General features: G+C 40.7%; 1 protein-coding gene across 6 annotated transcripts in view; it reads left to right on the top strand.

The window, feature by feature from the left end:
• The window catches only part of BOD1L1 (biorientation of chromosomes in cell division 1 like 1), a 112,249-nt gene that overhangs the window by 63,712 nt on the left and 27,802 nt on the right, over positions 1–20,735 (top strand). For 4 of the 6 annotated variants that reach the window (XM_075569210.1, XM_075569216.1, XM_075569224.1 and 1 more), the window contains 12 exons: positions 615–691; positions 1,096–1,150; positions 5,887–5,963; positions 6,331–6,385; positions 9,600–9,667; positions 10,059–10,113; positions 12,739–12,815; positions 13,233–13,284; positions 16,049–16,122; positions 16,838–16,892; positions 19,213–19,289; positions 20,037–20,097. In XM_075569210.1, coding sequence (XP_075425325.1) covers positions 615–691; positions 1,096–1,150; positions 5,887–5,963; positions 6,331–6,385; positions 9,600–9,667; positions 10,059–10,113; positions 12,739–12,815; positions 13,233–13,284; positions 16,049–16,122; positions 16,838–16,892; positions 19,213–19,289; positions 20,037–20,097 — 783 coding nt within the window. The remainder of the gene's footprint in view (positions 1–614; positions 692–1,095; positions 1,151–5,886; positions 5,964–6,330; positions 6,386–9,599; positions 9,668–10,058; positions 10,114–12,738; positions 12,816–13,232; positions 13,285–16,048; positions 16,123–16,837; positions 16,893–19,212; positions 19,290–20,036; positions 20,098–20,735) is intronic. The other 2 variants (XM_075569229.1, XM_075569235.1) reach the window with 2 other exon arrangements.

Here is a 20,735-nt window from a genome sequence, read left to right on the forward strand (position 1 = left end):
AGAGACAAAATGAACACAACTGATGCAAGAAAAAAAAGTAGCGACACGGTCAGAGGAAAGGAATGCATTTATATAAAAAGGGACTGTCCCTTTCTGGTGTGTATTCCAATCAATTTGCTTTTATGGGATGACTACCAACATCTCAATGCTGCTCTTAAAAAGCATTACACAGTCCCCAGATTCTGGAGGTTTGCAATGTTTGTGAAAAGCAAAATAACCTTTGTTCTAATTTAGTTCTTTGCTGCTCTATAATGGTCTATAACTTGATGGTTATCCATGAGTTATATGAGAAAATCTTATAAAACTTCATTGCACTGTCCCACGTGTTCGTTGCGGCTTGTTTTCAAAAGTCAGGTCACCCGAACAAATTCCTTTAAAAAAACCTGTTTTCTTTATTCAGTGTCTCCAAAGTTTCATGAGAAATTGTATCATACAATTTTCCTGCAGTCATTGTTACATTTCAGATCCGCATACAGAGGAAGGACCTGCCCCTAGGCCAACTACATACGGCACCTACAAAGACTGTCCTGTGGTATTTCTGCTGTGGGTAACAGCGATGTCGCAGCACGAACACTAAAAATGTATGACATTGTTTTGTGTGTAATATCTTACAGATCTGTGCTGTGAGAGTGAGGATTTGGAAGTGGCAGAGCCGAGTCATCCCAGTGATTCTCCCAGTGAGATTGAGAAGGTAATTATGGGCACATTGTGTGAATAAGCTATTTTTGAGAAGATGCTTTTGAAATGAGAATGTCTTTTTTTGGGGGGGGGGGGGTCATTTATTGTGGCTCTGCATGAGCATCTGTGTTTTACAAATGTAGCTGCAATAACGTTGGGGGGGGTCGGCGGGTGAGCCATATGCCTTTGTGTAATCTGAAGAATTGTATGTGACCTTTGCCTTCTCATTCATTTATTAATAAATAAAGTAAGAGAAGCAGCATGTTACTGTCCTATTTATGTCTATAATTTTAGAAACTGCATATAGACAACAAGTACTGTATAGACAAATACATGGCTGATTCTTTTGATGCAGAAGAGAAATTAAATTAGTTGTACTTTTTTTTTCTGTTTTCATAATTCATATTAATGTTACAGGAACAGAAACCAGACATTGTTAAAGAAGATGCATCTTTCCATCAGCATGAACCAGGTACTTAAGCTCTCTGTATGTTGGAATGTGCTACCATTTGTCTTTGCTATTGTTTACAGTACATAGTTTCTGTATATTACCTAATTTCCCCATAGGCTTAACGTTGTTTGCTCTTCATGTCATTCCCCTCTTATGCTCTGTCATGTCCGACGCCTTTTTGTCCCTGACCTCTCACTTTCTCTTATCTGCCAGCTTCCTGTTGTCTTCATGAACTGAAAATTCAGCTTTTTAATCAAGTGTTTTAACAAGTTCTAAACAGGACTATGCTATGCTCTTAAAATGCTGGATGAGGCCTAAGCCACGCTCAATTAATCTGCATTTACTTATCTGCCTGCTGTCTCTGTAAAACCACCAAGGCCCAAACTCGCTGAACTCTGCTAAATCAGGAACAGATTTATTAGCCCTGAGAATGGTATACTCTCAAAACAAATATTTCCATAATAAAATCCTTCCTGAAGTTCATTAGCAAAGGGTTGACATCCGATTATTTCAGCATAACGCAATGTTATTTTGAAATAAGTGCCATTTCTGTAAGTCTTGGCGTTATTCTCAGCCACACACTGAAATTAGAGTAGAGGCAACAGAAATAACGCAGGAAACGAATACAACGTTATTTAAGTCGTAACTATACCTGCCGTTGCTTCCAGCCACACTGAAAGAGGCCTTTTGCTTGTTGCTTTTGCCCTATTTCAGTATCTGGATGGGAGTAACTCCAGGTATAGCTAAGCCTTAATGTAACATTATTTTTTGGTGCTAATAGTAACTGAGCTTAGTGAGTGGGGTATTCTTATGCTAGCTGCTAATTTGCATGTAATATCCATAACGTCGGTTATTTAATGCTAGGCTTTTAATGTGCCGTTTTGCATAAGCGAACTACATTATTTTAGTGGGTACAGCATTAATGTTAATGGTATTTTAAATGCCCTAATTCAAACCTGAATTATATTTTGTTTAATCTGGTATGTTAGGTATGTCTGGTATGTTATTTTACACCATCTGCCAATTGTCCACTGTAAAACAATTAGGCAGTTTTATTGGGGGGGAAATCATGTGACTGTTTAGGAGTATAAATCTGCAGATAAAATGGGGGAAGCATTGCTAGGGGGTTCGCATTTGCATTTCAAGTGGGACAGGTTCAAAGGGAACATTTATAAGGCACTGACCGTTATACAGGAGTTACACAATATGTGGTCAACAGTCTGTATCTTTCAGTAACTTTCTGTGTGAGGATATTACTGGACAGCTAATGGTGAGCTCACTACTACACTCCTGTTCTACATTTATAGACCTGCACTATTTAACCTCCCCCACTCACCTACTGCAATCTCCCCCAACAAGTCTCATCCACACTCCTCCCATCACTACCTCATCCTATAATTCCATCAGCAAAACCTTTCAGCACACGCTGACACTGTCTGGCAGCAGCCAAAGGGCACACACCACATGCTGTTTGCAAGCACAGGCCAGCTGGATACACTTCAGCCTCATATCAAGTAATGTATGTATATCTTTATTTATATACATAGTGCTTCACAGCAGTAATACACATGACATAATATAACACATAATGAGAATAAGCTCTTCAGACATGACCGTAACATTAGGAAATGGGGTCACTGCCCTGCAGAGCTTATATTCTTAGTGGTAATTAGGGAGAACTAAGACTACGGCCCCAGTCCTCCCTGCGGCACCTGCAGAGACTACAGCCGCGATTGTCGGTCTGTAGGGGAGATCTAGGGGGTGGGGCCATGACAGGGGGCATGGCTATAACGGGGCATATCTGCCTTGCCATTGGCTGCGCGCAGCCACGTGACCACAGCATGGGAAGACAAAATTCGTGTCTTCCCTGCCAGCGTATGCGTCACATCCCTTTGCGCACCCCACACACACAGCCACTGGGGCCTGCCCCATAGAGGGCTGTGCTGTGGTGTGGCGCGCGCGCCGCCATGACCACCGGCGACTAAGCCTTAGAGACAGGCGGGTATTATGGTAAGGGCATCGGCAAGGGGTCAAGGTCAGTGCATCTGAGATGTATAGCATCAGGATACCCATATGCTTCGTTATAGAGGTGTTTTTTGATAGATCTTAAAGGTGGAGAGAGAGGGTGCCAGTCGGATATTGAGGGGAAGGAAATTTCAGAGGTGTGGGGCTGTGAGTGAGGGAGAGGGCTGTAGATACAGAAGTGGTAGACTGAGGACATCCTTAAGCAGAACGCAAGAGCCGGGCAGATGTATAGCGAGAATTTAGAGCTGAGATATACTGTAAGGATGGGCAGAAGAGTATCTATCCTTAAAAGAGAGCAGGAGAATTTTGTAAGTAATACAGGATTTGATAGGAAGCAAGGAGAGTGATTTAAGCAGGATTGATTGCAGGGGAGACAGGCGAAATGCAGGAAGGCCTGACAGTAGAAGGTTACAATAGTCAAAATAGGAGAGAATGAGGGCCTGCATTAGAGTTTTTGCAGTAGAGGGACAGAGGAAAGGACGTTTAAAAAAAAATGGTATGGAGGTAAAAACTACAGGCTTTAGCTAAATTGTGAATTTGAGGGAGGAGTAAAATATGACGCTTAGGCAGCGTGCTTGTGATACTGGGTGTAAGATAGTACTGCCAACAGTAATGTAGAAGGGTGCAGTAGGGCCAGGCTTAGGAGGAAGTATGCCTTCAGCCACCTCTCAGCTTTGAACGATCATTATTCTGCTCTCACCTGCACTTTGCCTCTAGCTCCCTCACTTTTATGCCCAAACCCTCTTGCTTAATTTCCCATTCTCTACTGTCCTTACCCTGTAGCTATTGACTCCTTCTGCTTCTCACATTTCACCCCACCACCCATTACACTAACTATTCTACTCTCTTTTCCTCTCCTCGGTCACTACTACTACTAACGTGTCCCAAACCTGGCCCTACCCAGATACCAATCTTCTCATGTCACACACCTGCCACAGTGTGTCTTCACTCTGCATTGCTGATAACTCTAACCTCATCCCCATTACACCTCATCCTTCCCCATCCTTTTCCTGTACCCTATGGAACGCACGATCTGTCTGCAATACACCACCTCTTAATTTCTTAAATAAGGACACAGATAAGGAAAATAGACAATTTAATATCTAAAGAATGATCTTTTGCGCAGAAGCAGAAGCGGCTGGCGTTCTCTGTGCGGAAGTGGCCGGCGTACTCTGCACAGAAGCAGAAGTGGCCGGCGTACTTTGCGCAGAAGTGGCCGGCGTACTCTGCGCGGAAGTGGCCGGCGTACTCTGCGCGGAAGTTGCCGGCGTACTCTGCGCGGAAGCGGCCGGCGTACTCTGCGCGGAAGTGGCCGGCGTACTCTGCGCGGAAGTGGCCGGCGTACTCTGCGCGGAAGTTGCCGGCGTACTCTGCGCGGAAGCGGCCGGCGTACTCTGCGCAAAAGCGGCCGGCCTAGTCTGCGCATGCGCGGAAGCGGCCGGCCTAGTCTGCGCATGCGCGTAAGCGGCCGGCCTAGTCTGCGCATGCGCGTAAGCGGCCGGCCTAGTCTGCGAATGCGCGGAAGCGGCCGGCCTAGTCTGCGCATGCGCGGAAGCGGACACACACCACTGTTACTAGAGGAATTCCAAGTGAGTATAAATATAAAAGTGCAAATAGCAAAAAATTTGAAATGTACCAATTATAATTAAAAAAAAAAAGGCAGAAGTGGAAAACGTCAAAGGTGTGTACACATATAACACATGAATTGTATATAGATTAATGTACAGTAATATAGTAACTGTAATGATTATAGATTTTTTTTTAAAACGTGGTGTGCCGAGCACGAGCGTTCTAAGTCGAAATTCTTTTTGTTCTGTCACTGAAATTGTGTTTTGATTTTTATGATTTATATTGAATGAAAGACTTTTGAGAGTAAAGGCATTTGGATACTTTACAATCCAAAATATATGCATCTTACTTTAGTTATCATAAGTCAATTATATCATGTATTCCAAGTGATAGTATGGAAATTTCAACACAAAAAATAAATAAATTATACTCAAATCTTTCATTGAATTAAAAACATTACCATCGCAAATACAATTTCTGTGACAAAACACAAAGTTTCACTTACAATGTGCGTGCTAAGCACACTCAACTTTTTTTCTTTCAGTTCTTCGCTATAATTTTCATGGCTCGGGTTAGAATGGAAAACAAGTGACAAATATAACAGATAAAGATGCACATTCAGAGACTAGGAATGCATTTCAATTAAAAAGGGACTGTCCCTTTCTGTTGTGTGCCTTCTAACAATTTGCTTTCATGGGATGCCAGCTGTTGGAATACATTATACAGTCCTGATATTCTGGTATTTCTCAATCTTTATATAATAAGCAAAATAACCTTTGTTGTAATTTAATAGTATTTTAGTAGTGACATGTAATCGTGTAAAACTCGTGCTGTCCCACGTGTTGTTTTCTGCTTGTATTCAAACATTTGGTCACCTGAACAAATTCATTTAGATGGCAATCTTTATTCAGTGTCTCAAAAGTTTGCTAAGATATTGTATCATGCGATTTTTCTGCAAATGTTTAGATTTCATATTGACCTAGAAAGTAGAGAACCACCACCCCTAGGCCAACTACATACCGCACCTTACTCGACCTAACCTGCGACGCTGCTCTGCTTTGTCAGGCGATCGCTGGACCCCGTGGTATTCCTGCTGAGTGAGTGCCAGCGGTGTCGCAAAATGAACACTGGAAGAATGTATGTCATTTACTTTTGTCTTACAGATCTGTGCTGTCAGAGTGAGGATTTGGAAGTGGCAGAGCGGAGTCATCCTAGTGATTCTCCCAGCGAGATTGAGAAGGTAATTCTGGATGGATTGTGAATGCTAATAAGTGATTTTATTTTTAGAGGATTCTTTGGAGTTAAATGGTTTATTTTTCTTTGTGTTCTTATTTATTGTTTTGCTTGATCATCTTTGTTGTACAAATGCAGCTACAATGAAGTGGGGACCATTGCCCAAATGGCAGCAAAGGCCTTTGTTGAATCAGAAGAAGCGCATGTAACATTTGCCTTTTCATTCATTTTTCTATCTATTATTTTTAGCAAATGATGCAACATATATACAAAAATACATAAGCTATGGTTTTTTTTCATTTATTTTTTTAATGAAGGGAAAAAGTATTGTAATTTGTTTGGTTTTCGTTCATTTTCTTGTTTTAATGTTACAGGTACCTAAAACAGACATTGAAAAGGATTATGCATCTTTCAAGCCGCATAAACCAGGTGCATAAGCCCTCTCTGTTTAGAATATGATACAATTTTACTTTCTATTCTTTACACATACAGTAATGCAGAGTTATATTACCTAACTTCCCCTCATGCCTGTCCCATGCTGTTTGCTCTCTGCATCATTCATGCTCGGTCACGTCTGACACCTTTTTTTTGTTCCCTATCACTTTCTCTTCTCCCAATTTTCTGTTCTCCATGACCTGAAAAGTGACCTGAACACGTTCTAAACATGCGCTACCCTCTTCAAAAATGCTTTCTCCGTCCTAGTCATCCTTCTGTCTCCTCTCCTTGTTTTCTCTATTTCCCCTCCTCTTTGCTCCTCTCCTTGAGGAGGCATTCCAGTTGTTGTAGAAATACTTAGCCTTTCATATAAAAGGATGCCTTGCTGTTTCTTGTCCCCTCTTCCCTAGCTCACTCTCTCCTCCATCATGCACTGCTCCTCTTTGCTCCCCTCTCTGCACTTGCTGCCTTAGGCTAAGGCCCCGCTCCCTTTGTCAGCGCTACCGCACTGCAGACAGGCGGGGCGCTGACATACACAGACCGCGATATGCGGTCTGTAGGGAGCGGGAGGTGGGCGGGAGTGGGAGGCTTGAGCGGGAGGGGGGGCGTGGCTTGAGCGGAGGGACCCGCTACTCTCCCCCCCCCCCCCTCCCTCCTTCCACGGGCTCGGGCTGGAGCTGCTGATGGAAGCAACACACACACACTCATACACACACGCAGGCACTCAAACACACACAGAGAAAAGACAGGCGCACAACGCACATAGTGAAATACAGTTTATATAGTGAATTAAACTAAAGGATAATAAGTTCTGCGTACATCAATAAATATAAAATCAAGCATTTGATAAGTGGGGTTACCACACAGGGGAACAGCTGGACTCGTCAGACTTCATCCACTTTCAGAAGAGGAGCCGGAGACCCACGATCATCTGACCAGGTAAAGGGGGAGGCCCTCTGGGTCTGTGAAGGGCACACACGCTGTTCCTGGATACTGAGAAATTGAGTCCACAGTGTGGATGTACATACACGTCCCAGTAACACGTACAGTCTCCTCTGCTACTGCCTTTCCACTGCTCCACGCCGGTAACACGCTGAAGAAATAACTGTTGGTTACGAAACGCGTTGGAGTGTGTTTCAGCTCATTTTTAACTATATTTTATAGTTTATTTTTTATCTTTCCCTTCCTGTCCCTTGCGTCAGTCATCTCTGCCCCATCCACTTTGTGTCTCCCCGGTTGCCATCCGGCACTTTGCGCTAACACTGCGGACACCATAGACATTGCACTGAGCTCTGCACTGTGAAAGAAACAAGTGACGTCATCAGCGGGCGTCCCGTGTTACCGTGTCCCGTGTCCCGTGTTACTGGCGTGGAGCAGTGGAAAGGCAGTAGCAGAGGAGACTGTACGTGTTACTGGGACGTGTATGTACATCCACACTGTGGACTCAATTTCTCAGTATCCAGGAACAGCGTGTGTGCCCTTCACAGACCCAGAGGGCCTCCCCCTTTACCTGGTCAGATGATCGTGGGTCTCCGGCTCCTCTTCTGAAAGTGGATGAAGTCTGACGAGTCCAGCTGTTCCCCTGTGTGGTAACCCCACTTATCAAATGCTTGATTTTATATTTATTGATGTACGCAGAACTTATTATCCTTTAGTTTAATTCACTATATAAACTGTATTTCACTATGTGCGTTGTGCGCCTTGTCTTTTCTCTGTTCTTCTAGCCCCAGGGGTGTTGAGCCACCCCCCAAGAAGGGCTGCAGACGCACTGATTGTGAAATTACACCTACAAGGTCATCACTATTGTTAAATACACCTTTCATTCACAATTGTGTATTTTATCCTATCACAATATCACGGTATTAGTTGCGCACTACCACTCATTTTTTTGTATCACTCATACACACACGCAGGCACTCATACACACACGCAGGCACTCATACACACACGCAGGCACTCATACACACACGCAGGCACTCATACACACACGCAGGCACTCATACACACACGCAGGCACTCATACACACACGCAGGCACTCATACACACACGCAGGCACTCATACACACACGCAGGCACTCATACACACACGCAGGCACTCTCTCACACACACACACACGCAGGCAGGCACTCATACACATACACACACACACACACACACACACAGACAGAGGCAGGCACTCACGCACTCAGGCACACACACACAAACACAGATAGGCACTCAGACACACATACACACACACAGACACGCACTCACGCTGCTTTCCCTCCACACTCCTCCCCGCTCCCCGAAGCCTCTCCTCCTCCCGAAGCCTCCCCTCCTCATTGGCTCACAGCCACACCACGTGACGCGTCAACGCTAAGGATCACAATTCTCTTGTATCCCGTAGCGGCTGACGCGTCACAGCGTGTAGTGAGCTGTGCAGCCAGGGGGCACCGGGACCGGCTCGGGAGGATTCCCCTGCTGGTGGGGAAAGCCCGTGCAGCCGCCCGCGCCGCCGGGCGCAGCGGGTCCCAGCCCTTACTATCTGCTCCTTTCTGTGAACACTACACTGCCTCCTCTCCTACTCATCTAACTGTATCTGTCTCCTCCTCTCTTTGCTGTCTATCCTCCCCTCTCTTTGCACTCCCTCCTGCCCCTTGTGCACACTGCTCTCCATTCCCTCCTCCTCCTCGTCATCCATCTGTCTCCTCCTCTCCTTGCTGTCTCTCGTTCTCCCCTCCTTGAGGTTGTTGCAGACATCCTTAGCCTTTTTATCTATAGGTGTTGTACCTGGTAGGCTATATATCTTGCACCTGACATCATACTGGTGACATTAGTTGCAGACATCCTTTAGATAAAGATAGAGATGGATATTGACCTTGCTTTTTACCAGCCTTATGTTTGTTTGAAATTCCAATCGTCCTACTGAAACATATTGTGTTGGCAAAGGGTCCCTTCAGAAATATTAGTGTACGAGAGTGTAAGCTCTTCTGCAACTAGACATCAGTAATACTGTGCTAAAGCAAACACTACGAATGTCAGTGCATGTGTGCGTAAGATATTCATTATGTGCACATTCTGTCAACTCTCTTGTATCTTCTATGTTTACATTTCATATCCACATATAAAGCAAGCGAGTACGCTGGACCCTGCGGTATTCCTGCTCAGCGAGGTCACAGCGTGAACACTATAACCAATGCATGATGTAGTTTTGTATTATATTACAGATTTGGGTGAGGATTTGGTAGAAGCAGCAGAGACGAGTCAACCTAATGATTCTGACCAGGTTAAGAAGGTAATTCTTTTTTTAGATCATTCTTTTGATATTAAATTGTCTATTTTTCTTCATCCGTGTCCTTATTTTTTGTGGCTCTGCATGAACCTCCGTGTTTTACAAATGCAGCTATAATAAAGTGGGGCCATTCCCCAAATGGCAGCAAAGGGGTTAGCTGTACACTTTGTGTAATCTGAAGAACTTTGTGTAACTTTTGTCTTTTCATTCATAAATATTAATACATTAAGCATAAAAAAGAAGCAACATGTTCATCTCTCCTGTCCTTTTTTTATCTACAATGACATAGATAGAAAAAGCATGGCTATGATTCTTTTTATGCAGAAGAGAAATAAAATGGTTTGTGCTTTTTGTCTGTTTCTACCCATTTCCCTAATCTTTGTTAATGTTACAGGAACATGAAACAGACATTGGAAAGGAGGATGCAGCTTTCCAGCAGCATAAACCAGGTACTTAAACCCTTTCTCTGTTTGAATATGATACAATTTCCCTTGCTATTGCTTACACATGCAGTAATGCAGCGTTATAATACTTACCTTCCCCTGGTGCTTGTCCCAAGGTTGTTTGCATCATTCATCTGTGATGTCATGTCTGACGCTTTTTGTTCCCCATCTTTCTCTTATCTCCCAATTTCCTGTTAACTTTATGAACTGAACTGAAAATTCACCTTTATAATCAAGCCACCCTCTTAAATATTATTTATATTGTTATATACACCACCCTCTTAAAATGCTTACTCCGTCCTGAGCCATGTTAAATCTATGCATTTTCTTCTCTGCCTGCCTTCTCTGTAAAACCGTGAAGTCCTAGACTCGCTAAACTTCGCTATATCGGGCAAAATAACGTGACGTTCTCTAAATCGCAAACAAGCTTTATTTGCTCTGAGCTTATCGGCATACTTGCTAAACAATTTATATGCAAAAAGCATGGTCCTTATTAGAGTTAATTAGCATAGGATCAACGTCTTATTTCAAGATAACGCTACTGTACGTTTCCTTCCAATGTGCCGTTTTTTAAAGAGACATACACGTAATGTGCGTTTTTTTCAGCCACGCACTGAATTAGGAGAGGGAAATAACGCAGGAAAATAACGCTGCAATTTTATTTATTTTTTTAAGTCCTAGCAAACCCTGGCATTACTCCCAGTAACACTGAAATATGGCTTTTTCTTACTGATTTTACCCTATTTCAGTATCTGGATATCTGGATAGGAGTAACACCAGGTTTAACTAATTCTTTAATATCACAACATAATTCTTTGCTGTTAAAATTAACAGCTTTGTGAATAGGGTATTCTTAAACCAGCTGCTCATTTGCAAATAATTCCCATGTCATTTCCCCTAACATCTGTTCTTTCCAACGCTATGTTTTAACTTGATGTTACTTTCTTGAGTGGTTCAGGCATTACCATAAACGTTACATTAAATGGCTTAACAGAGAATCTTATAAAACTCCATTGCTCTGCCCCACGTGTTCGTTGCTGCTTGTATTTGAACATCAGTCAAATTCCTTTAAAGCAGCAAAATCTTGTGAAATCTTAAGCCAAGTTTATAGTACTTGCTACGGCGACTGCGACGTTGCGCAGCGCCATAGCAAGTACGTGTCCGTCGTGGGTGCCCATAGTTGGTGCGACCGCGTGATGTTACCCGTCAAGATCGCTGGAAGCCAGAAGATTTTTATATTTCCCTCAATTGAGGGGTGACGTCACGGGCACGTGACGGGTTCAGCCACTGAGGGCCAACCGCTCACAGCCACGCCCCCCGGTCGCGATCTTTGGTCTCCTGAACCAGAGTACAGGAATCGCTGTAGGGCGGCTGACGTCACGCGGTCGCGTCGCTATAGGCCCGACTGTAAACTTGGCCATATGTTGTGTGTTTTAAAATAAATCAGTTCTGTAGTATTAGATAAGGGACTGGTGGTTGTTTTTTTTATATTATTATTATTATTAAACTCTTCATGCCATTTTTGAGTTTTAAAGCCGCAGACCAAGCAATATCATACATGTGTTTTTTTTTTAATAAAGTAGTTCTGTACTATGGGAAAATACTTGTAGTATTATTTATTTATTTTTTAAATCGTGAATGACATATTTAAAGTATTATAATGTAACGGTCATTTTTTTTCTATAGCAACCATTTACAAAGTCACATCCCCTTCCTCTTCTGAAACAGGTTCTGGCACACCCCTTTTTGAGCCCTGCCTATCTAGTTACTACCTGGTCACATGATCTTCCCCACAGAACTTGGTATCTTTGGTCCTCTTCTGCTGCATTGACGGCATTTAGTGAACCCCCGAGCCTAATCTTCGCTGATCGATCGACAACTTGGCTAATTACCTATCATTGTGTGGATTGTATTTTTTTTTTTAAAAGATAGCTTGGACTGCTGCTTTAAAGAATCCTTTGATTTCAATAGCAGGTTTTAGTCCACCTTCCAAGCAGTGCAAGATCTTTGCAAGATTTACTTATTTGTGATAATTTGTTGCCAATGTTCCCAGCAGTTTGAGCTGTAAACTGTAACAGATCAGTGGTGTTCAACTCCAGTCCCCTTGGCCCCCCAACAGGTCAGGTTTTCAGAATATCACTGCTTCAGCACAGGTGGCAGGGATAGCCTAAAACCCTGACATGTTGGCGGGTCTTGAGGACTGGAGTTGAGCACTCATGCAATAGATAACGTTACTGTAGTAATATAAGGATACATTGTAGCTGCTGAATTACAATGAAGGTTTGATTGAACCTGAAAGGCGGCCATTAGGTCAGGCACACAATCAGCATTTTTACAGATTTATAACCAGAGCACCAAATGATTGCCAGCTTAGGTAACAATGTAGATTTATACATTGTCACATGCTTTACATAATCTTTATTTAACGTTTGAGATATTGTATCAAACGATGTTTCTGCAAATGTTTACAATTCAAATCCACATACAGAGGAAGGACTGACCCCTGGGACAACTACATACGGCACCTGACTCTGTTCTGCCATGTTTCGCCGCCTCCTCAGGAGATTGCTGTACTCTGTGGTAATAGCAGCGATGTCGCAGCTTGGACACTAAAAATGTAATATATTACAGATCTGTGCGGTCAGAGTGATGATTTGGCAGTAGCAGAGCCGAGTCATCCTAGTGATTCTCCCAGCGAGATTGAGAAGGTAATTCTGGGTGCATTGTGTGAATAAGCTATTTTTGAGATGACGCTTTTTTAAAATTAAATTGTCTTTTTTTTTTTTTTTCCGTCACGTGTGTCCTTATTTATTGTGGCTCTGCATGAGCATATGTGTTTTACAAATGCAGCCGCAATAAAGTGGGGACCATACCCCAAACGGCAACCAAAGGGTTAGCCATGTGGTTTATGCCTTTCATTCATTTATTGATAAATTAAGCATAAAAAAGCAAGAGAAGCAGCATATTCATATCTACTATCTTTTTCTATCTATTCATTTTGGAAACTGCAACAAGTATAGACAAAAGTAGCGGCTGATTCTTATTATGCAGAAGAGAAATAAAACTATAATAGAAATTGTGCTTTATGTTTTCGTTCATTTTCATAATTCTTGTCAATGTTACAGGAACAGAAAACAGAAATCGTTAAAGATGTATCTTTCCAGCAGCATGAGCCAGGTACTTAAACCTTCTCTCTGTTGAAATATGATAGTTTTTCTTGATATTTGTTATATATACAGCATTACATAGTTGGCCTATATTACCTAATTTCCTCTGATACTTGGTTTAAAATTGTATCCTCTGCGCCTTATTTCTGTATCTGGATGAGAGTAACAGCAAGACTTAGCTGTGATTTAATGTGACACAATTTTTTTGGTGTTTAATAATAAACGAGGTTAGTGAGTAGGGTATTCTTATGCTAGCTCATTTGCATATAATTTCCTTAACATCGGTTCTTTATAACGTTGGGCTTTTAACGTGACATTTACATAAGTTAACTACATTACTTTAGTGGGTATTGCATTACCATTAATGTGTTACGTTAAATGACCTAACTGCGTTTAGCGAGTCTGGGCCTGATATTGCAAGCTATTTGGAGCATAGAGTGTGCACTAAACGTTTGATGTACTGCTCTCCATTGTGTATGATATTTAACAGTACTATGTCTTGTGTACTTTCTGCAAAATGCAGAGCACATGGTTGCTACTTTAGAAATAAAAATACACTGATATACATCTACCCTCAAGTATTTTTATATATATATATTCTTCGCTATAATTTTCATGGCTCGGGTTAGGATGGAAACCAAGTGACAAATATAACAGATAAAGATGCGCATTCAGAGAAGAGGAATGCATTTCAATTTAAAAAGCGACTGTCCCTTTCTGGTGTGCGCATTCTAACAATTTGCTTTCACGGGATACCCACTGTTAGAATACATTATACAGTCCTGATATTCTGGCATTTCCCAATGTGAGAAGCAAAATAACCTTTGTTGTAATTTAATAGTAATTTAGTAGTGACACTTGTCCTGAGAAAATAGTGTAAAACTCGTTCTGTTCGTGTTGCTGCTTGTAGTCAAACATTAGGTCACCCGAACAAATTCCTTAAAATGTCAATCTTTATTCACGTTTCAAAAGTTTGCTACGGTATTGTATCATACGATTTTTCTGCAGTGCTGTTTACATTTTATATTCACTTATAAAGTAAGGAACCACCCCATGGCAATCTACAGTGGGGGAAAAAAGTTTGTGAACCCCAATGATAATTACAGAAATTCCATAGCTTTTCCACGTTGACCTTCAATCAGAACCATTCTTTTCTTAAATATTCATTAGGGTTTATATTACCCAATTCCATGTCGTTTGAAACAAAATGATGTTTGAATTATACAAACAAGGAGTAATTGAGTTCGGGTATGTGCAAAATTAAGTGAAACTCTGGTTTTATCAGCTATATTAAAGGGGATAATTAGAATCGGGTGTTTTAAATAATTAGGTAGATCTTCAGGTGTGTGTTTGTGGGGCCCCACCCAATATACATATCAGAAACGTTGTGAGTTTGTTCTTCAACATACAGATGTGTGTAAACACACCATGCCACAATCAAAAGAAATCTCTGAGGACCTCAGAAAAGCAGTTATTCATGCTCATCAGTTTAGAAAGGGTTACAAAACCATTTCAAAGCATTTGGGGCTCCACCAATCTACTGTCAGACAGATGGAGAAAGTTTAAGACCAGTCACTCTACTCAGGAGCGGTTGTCCTACCAAAATCACTCCAAGAAGAAACTGGCAAATCATCCAGGAAGTCTCAAAGAACCCCAGAGTAACATTCAAGGATCTGCAGGCCACTCTCGTCTTGGCAAATGTGAGTGTTCATGACTCAACTATCTGAAAAAGACTGAACAAGAATGGTATTTATGAAAGGATAGACAGGAGGAAGCCACTGACTGTTCTCTCTAAAGAATATTGCTGCCCTTCTGAAGTTCGACAGAGCACATACTGTAGATGTTCCAGAAGACTACTGGAACAATGTTCTTTGGAAAGACAAGTCAAAGGTAGAATTTTTTGACCTCAATGACAAACATTATGTTTTGCGAAAACCAAAAACTGCATTGGAACAGAACAACATCATCCCAACCATCAAGCGTGTTGGTGGAAGTGGGATGGTTTGAGGCTGCTTTGCTGCCTCAGGACAGGATGGCTTGCCATCATTGACACAACCATGAATTCTGCATTCTATCAGAAGATTCTAGAGTAGAATGTCAGGCCATCCGTCCGTGAGCTGAAGCTGAAGCGAATGTGAGTCATGCAGCAAGACAATGATCCTAAACGTACAAGCAGATCTACGAAAGAATGGCTGCAGAAGAAGAAATTCTGCCTTTTAGAATGGCCTAGTCAAAGTCTGGACCTAAACCCCATTGACATGTGCAGGACCTGAAGCAAGCTGCCCATGCAAAGAAGCCCTCAAATGTCACTGAGTTAAAGCAGTTCAGGAGGAATGGGCCAAAATACCTCAAAACTGATGAGACTGACCAGCGGTTACTGGAAACGCTAAGTGAAGTCATTGCTGCGGCAGGGGTACTGAATCTAAAGGTTGACATACTTTTTCACACATGGATATTGAATGTTGAAGGATTTGTGGATAAATAAATGTTGAAATAGTATGTTTTTGTGTCATTTGTTTGATCAGGTTATCTTTATCTATTATTAGGCCTTAGTTTAAGATCTAATAACATTTTAGGTTTGAAATTTGTGAAAATCCTAAGGGCTTCACAAACTTTTTCTCGCCACTGTACATACCGCACCCAACTCTGTTTTGTGACGGTACTCTGCTTTCTCAGGAGATCGCTGGGCCCCGTGTTATTCCTGCTGTGTGGGTGCAAGCTGTGTCGCAGCATGAACACTGGAAGAATGTATATCATTTAGTTTTGTCTTGTAGATCTGTGCTGTCAGAGTGAGGATTTGGAAGTCGTAGAGCCGAGTGCTAATGATACTCCCAGAGAGATTGAGAAGGTAATTCTGGATGGATTATGTGAAGAAGCAAGTTTTGAGATGATTCCTTTGAAATGCAGTTGTCTATTTCTTTGTGTCCTTATTTATTGTGGTTGTGCTTGAGCATTGGTGTGGTACAAATGCAGCTACAATAAAGTGGGGACCATTGCCTAAACGGCAGCAAAGGGCATACGCCCTTTGTGTAATCTGACAAACTATATGCACAATACTTGCCTTTTCATTAATTTATTGAAACATGTAAGCATGAAAAGCAGCTGTCCTTTTATCCATCTATAGTGGCTGAAGGAGTGGCTCAGTGACTAAAGACACACACTCTGAGAACAATAACACAGAGTTTCAAGCGTGGAGCCCGGTTCAATTCATGGTGTCGGCTCCTTGCGACCTTGCGCAAGTCCCTTTATCTCCATGTGCCTTAGACACCAAAAACAGATTTAGATCATCTGGGCAGGGACTGTCTGTAAAAAAATACTATGTACAATGCTGCTTAATGTCCGCTGTTTTGCAATTCTGAAGCGCTTTGAGTCCCATTGGAAGAAAAGTGCCATATGAAATAAAGTTATTATATTAATTTTACAAACAAATAGACAAAAATACCTGGCTATGTTTTTTTTATTTTTTTTTTATTATTATTTATTATTATTATTACTAAGAGAAAAATATTTACTATTTTTTTTTCTTTTCATTTATTTTCCTAATCCTTGTTTTAATGTTACAGGAGCATAAAACAGACATTGGAAAGGAGGATGCATCTTTCCAGAAGCATAAATCAGGTACTTAAGCCCTTTCTCTGTTTAAATATGATGCCATTTTTCTTGCTATGGTTTACACATGCAGTAATACAGAGTTCTATTACCCAACGTCCCTTCCAGTTGGTCCAGCGCGTTTTGCTCTCTGCGTCGTTTATCTGTAATGCTATGTGATGTCTGATGCCTTTTTGTTCCAGACCACTTTCTGTTATCTGCCAGTTTTTTTTGTTCACGACCTAAAAAATTCACTTTTTTTTTAATCAAGTCTTTTAACAAGTTCTAAACATGACTATGCTACCCTCTTAAAATGCTTACTCAGGCCTAAGCCACGCTCAATGAATTTGCGTTTAGTTCTCTTGCTGCTGTCTCTGTAAAACCACCAGGGCCCAGACTCGCTAGACTCTGCTAAATCAGACAAAATACTGTGACATTATTATTATTATTAAATCAGGAACAGATTTGTATTTGCCCTGAGAATAACGACGTACTCCCAAAACAAATTATATGCAAAGTAACATCCTTACTGACATTCATTAGCATAGGGTTAATGTCCTGTTATTTCTGGCTAATGCTATGTTTTATTTAAAAAGAAAAACACTAAAAAAAAACTAGCACGTTATTTGAAGTCTTTTTTTAATTAATGCGGCTTTTGGAGGAGAGTTGAGAAGATGGAAATAATGCAGGAAAATTGCACTGTTATTTAAGTCCTAGCTAAACCTGTTGTCACTCAGTCACGGAAATAGGTATTTTTCCCTATTTCAGTATCTGAATGAGAGTAATACCAGGTTTAGCTAGGACTTTAAGAATGGTACATTATTTATGGGTGTTCATACAGTATTAAGCAAGATTAGGGAGTGGGGTATTCTTATGCTAGCTGCTCATTTGCAAATAAGTTTGCCTAGACTCCGTTATTTATAACGCTAGATTTTTAACATGACGTTTACATAAGTTAACACCACATTACTTTGGTGGGTACAGCATTACCATTGCATGAAATGGCCTAACAGAGTCTGGGCCTCATATTACAATCTATTTGGAGCAAGGCATCCACTCTCCAAATACTTAATGCACATCTCTCCATTGTTTGATATGTAACAATATTACGTCTCTTACACTTTCTGTGAAGTGCAGAGCACATGGTTGCTAATACAGAAATAAAATCTGTTCCTCACGAATTTGCACAGCTCAGGTTAGGATGGGAACGAAGAGACACAATGAACACAACTGCATTTATATAAAAAGGGACTGTCCCTTTCTGGTGTGTATTCCAAGCACTTTGCTTTTACGGGATGACTACCAACATCTCAATGCTGTTGTTAGAAAGCATTACATTTGGAGTCCCTGGATAAGCGCCTTTCCAGAAGATATTACAGCTATTATAGGATTTACAAATATAAAACAAATTCAGATAAAAAAATTGTCAAGATTATTTGATACTGTTGTCTCTTGCTGTCCCTCCTTCCCATCCCAAATATTTTGCTATTAATATGGTTAATTATTATTTTGAATATTAATATTATTTTTGTATTGTATTTTAATTTTGTTTGTTATATTGTTCCTCTACTGACCATTTTACCATTTAATTTTATGAAGACTTTGATATGTTGTCATATATTATTTGTTGTGAATGGACAACTCCGAGTCCTTAAAAATTGCTTGTGGGTTACAAACCAAAGTCAAACTAAAGTTTTAGAAATTATTAGGACTACTACCACTGTCTCTTGCCTCCGCCCATTCCTCCCCAATATATTGTCTATTACTATTATTGATAACTCTTATTTCTATTATTAGTATTATTTCTGTAATGTATTGTCAATTTAATTATGTTGGTTGCCATCCCCCGCCCTGATTATAACTAAAAAAAACATATAAAAAACAGTTTGAAACAAAAAAAAAAGAAAGCATTACACAGTCCTCAGATTCTGGAGGTTTGCAATGTTTATATCAGAAGCAAAATAACCTTTATTCTAATGTAGTACTTTGCTGCTCTATGATGGTCTTTAATTTGATGGTTATCTATGAGTTATATGAGAGAATCTTTCCCACGTGTTCGTTGCGGCTTGTATTCGATCATCAGGTCACAGGAACAAATGCCTTTAAAAAAAAAGTCCTCTTTATTCAGCATCTCAAACGTTTGATGAGATATTGTATCATACGGTTTTCCTGCAGTCATTGTTACGTTTCATATTCACATACAGAGGAAGGACCCACCCCTAGGCCAACTACATACAACACCTACAAAGACTGTGTACTGGGGTATTCCTGCTGTGTGGGTACTGGCGATGTCGCAGCATGAACACTGGAAAAATATATGATCTAGTTGTGTGTGTAATATTTGTTACAGATCTGTGCTGTCAGAGTGAGGATTTGGAAGTGGCAGAGCCGAGTCATCCTAGTGATTCTCCCAGCGAGATTAAGAAGGTAATTCTGGGTGCATTGTGTGAATGCTAATAAGTGATTTTTGAGAGACTTCTGTGTTAAGTTAGTTTTCAGTTTCACATTTAAACTACTTAAGTTAATGCAAGTTGCCACAATCCTATTCCTAATTTGGAAAATATGATTTTGGGGTTTACTGATTACTATGAAGTTGATTTCTTGTTACTGTTAATACATTATCAGGACGATAACATAAACAATTTTGTGTCTGAAGATTTTAATAGTGTGTTTTTCTCTTTGAGGCATAACAAACATCCTGTACAAAACTGCACATTTTACATCTATAACAAAACCATATTCTTTCCACTTTTATTTCAATTCTCTATTGATTAACCAGTTTATTCTGGTGGTCATTCTTTGTTTTTTTTCTGTTGCTCTTGTAAAAAGCATGTGGGTAACTTTTGTACTTGGCACTATAACATGTCTTTAAGTATAAACATTTGGGGGGAGGGGATGTGTTTTTTTGAAGTTCCAGTTGCTGTAGTGGTCCTGGTGAAATGTAGATCTGTTGTAAATTTGGGCACCAATGGTTCTTGGTGAAATTATAATGTACAGAGCATTTGAAACCTCACATGTTTCTTCATAGGAGAACACGTGAAGAAACCTACAGTATGAGGTGTTATGTTATTTACTGCAGGTCACTTTCAAAATGTTGAAAAAAATGATGAATGTATTTTGAATGTAATGACTGGCTTTGCATTCTCTCACTTATTTATGTACTTGCTCACTTAGGACCAGAGCTCTGAGGAAGTAAAGCGGCCAGGAGGGAGAAAGAGGCTCGCAAAATCCAGAGGTAGCAAACCGTGCAATGGATACACATTTATGCTTTATTTAATGCTACAGCATATTGTAAAAATGTACAGATGTAGCAGACTTCATTTTTCTCAGAGAGAATACAACATTATAAGCAGAATGTCCATAAGATTCCATGTATATATGTATTTCTTTATTTCGATAGCACCATCTATGTACATAGCGCTTCACAGCAGTAATACATAATATAACACATAATGAGAATAAGCACTTCAGACATAAAAGTAACATTAAGAAAAGGATTTCCTGCACTGAAGAGCTTCCAATATAAGTGACAGTGGCATCAATGGCAATGATGATGCAGAATATCACAGCATATCACCACCAACGGGGAACAGCCTGCCACATCTGTATATATGGTTTGTACATCGCACTGCACAGCTGAATTTAGTTGATATATAAATATACGAACAATAGGCAGACCGTAGTTTGGCCACTATCAGATGTATCTCTCCAAGTCATTTGACATCTAGAAGGTAATATAAGTCCTAAAGACTTCATGGATATGCTCCCAGAAGTTCCCATTATCGCCTTGGCATTGGCTCCATGTTGTGGTTCAGCTGTGCAGATAATATTTAGGGAAACTTTGTACTAATGGAACCATCAATATCAGATACA

The sequence above is a fragment of the Ascaphus truei genome, chromosome 1 (genome assembly GCF_040206685.1).
Source record: "Ascaphus truei isolate aAscTru1 chromosome 1, aAscTru1.hap1, whole genome shotgun sequence".
NCBI lineage: Eukaryota > Metazoa > Chordata > Amphibia > Anura > Ascaphidae > Ascaphus > Ascaphus truei.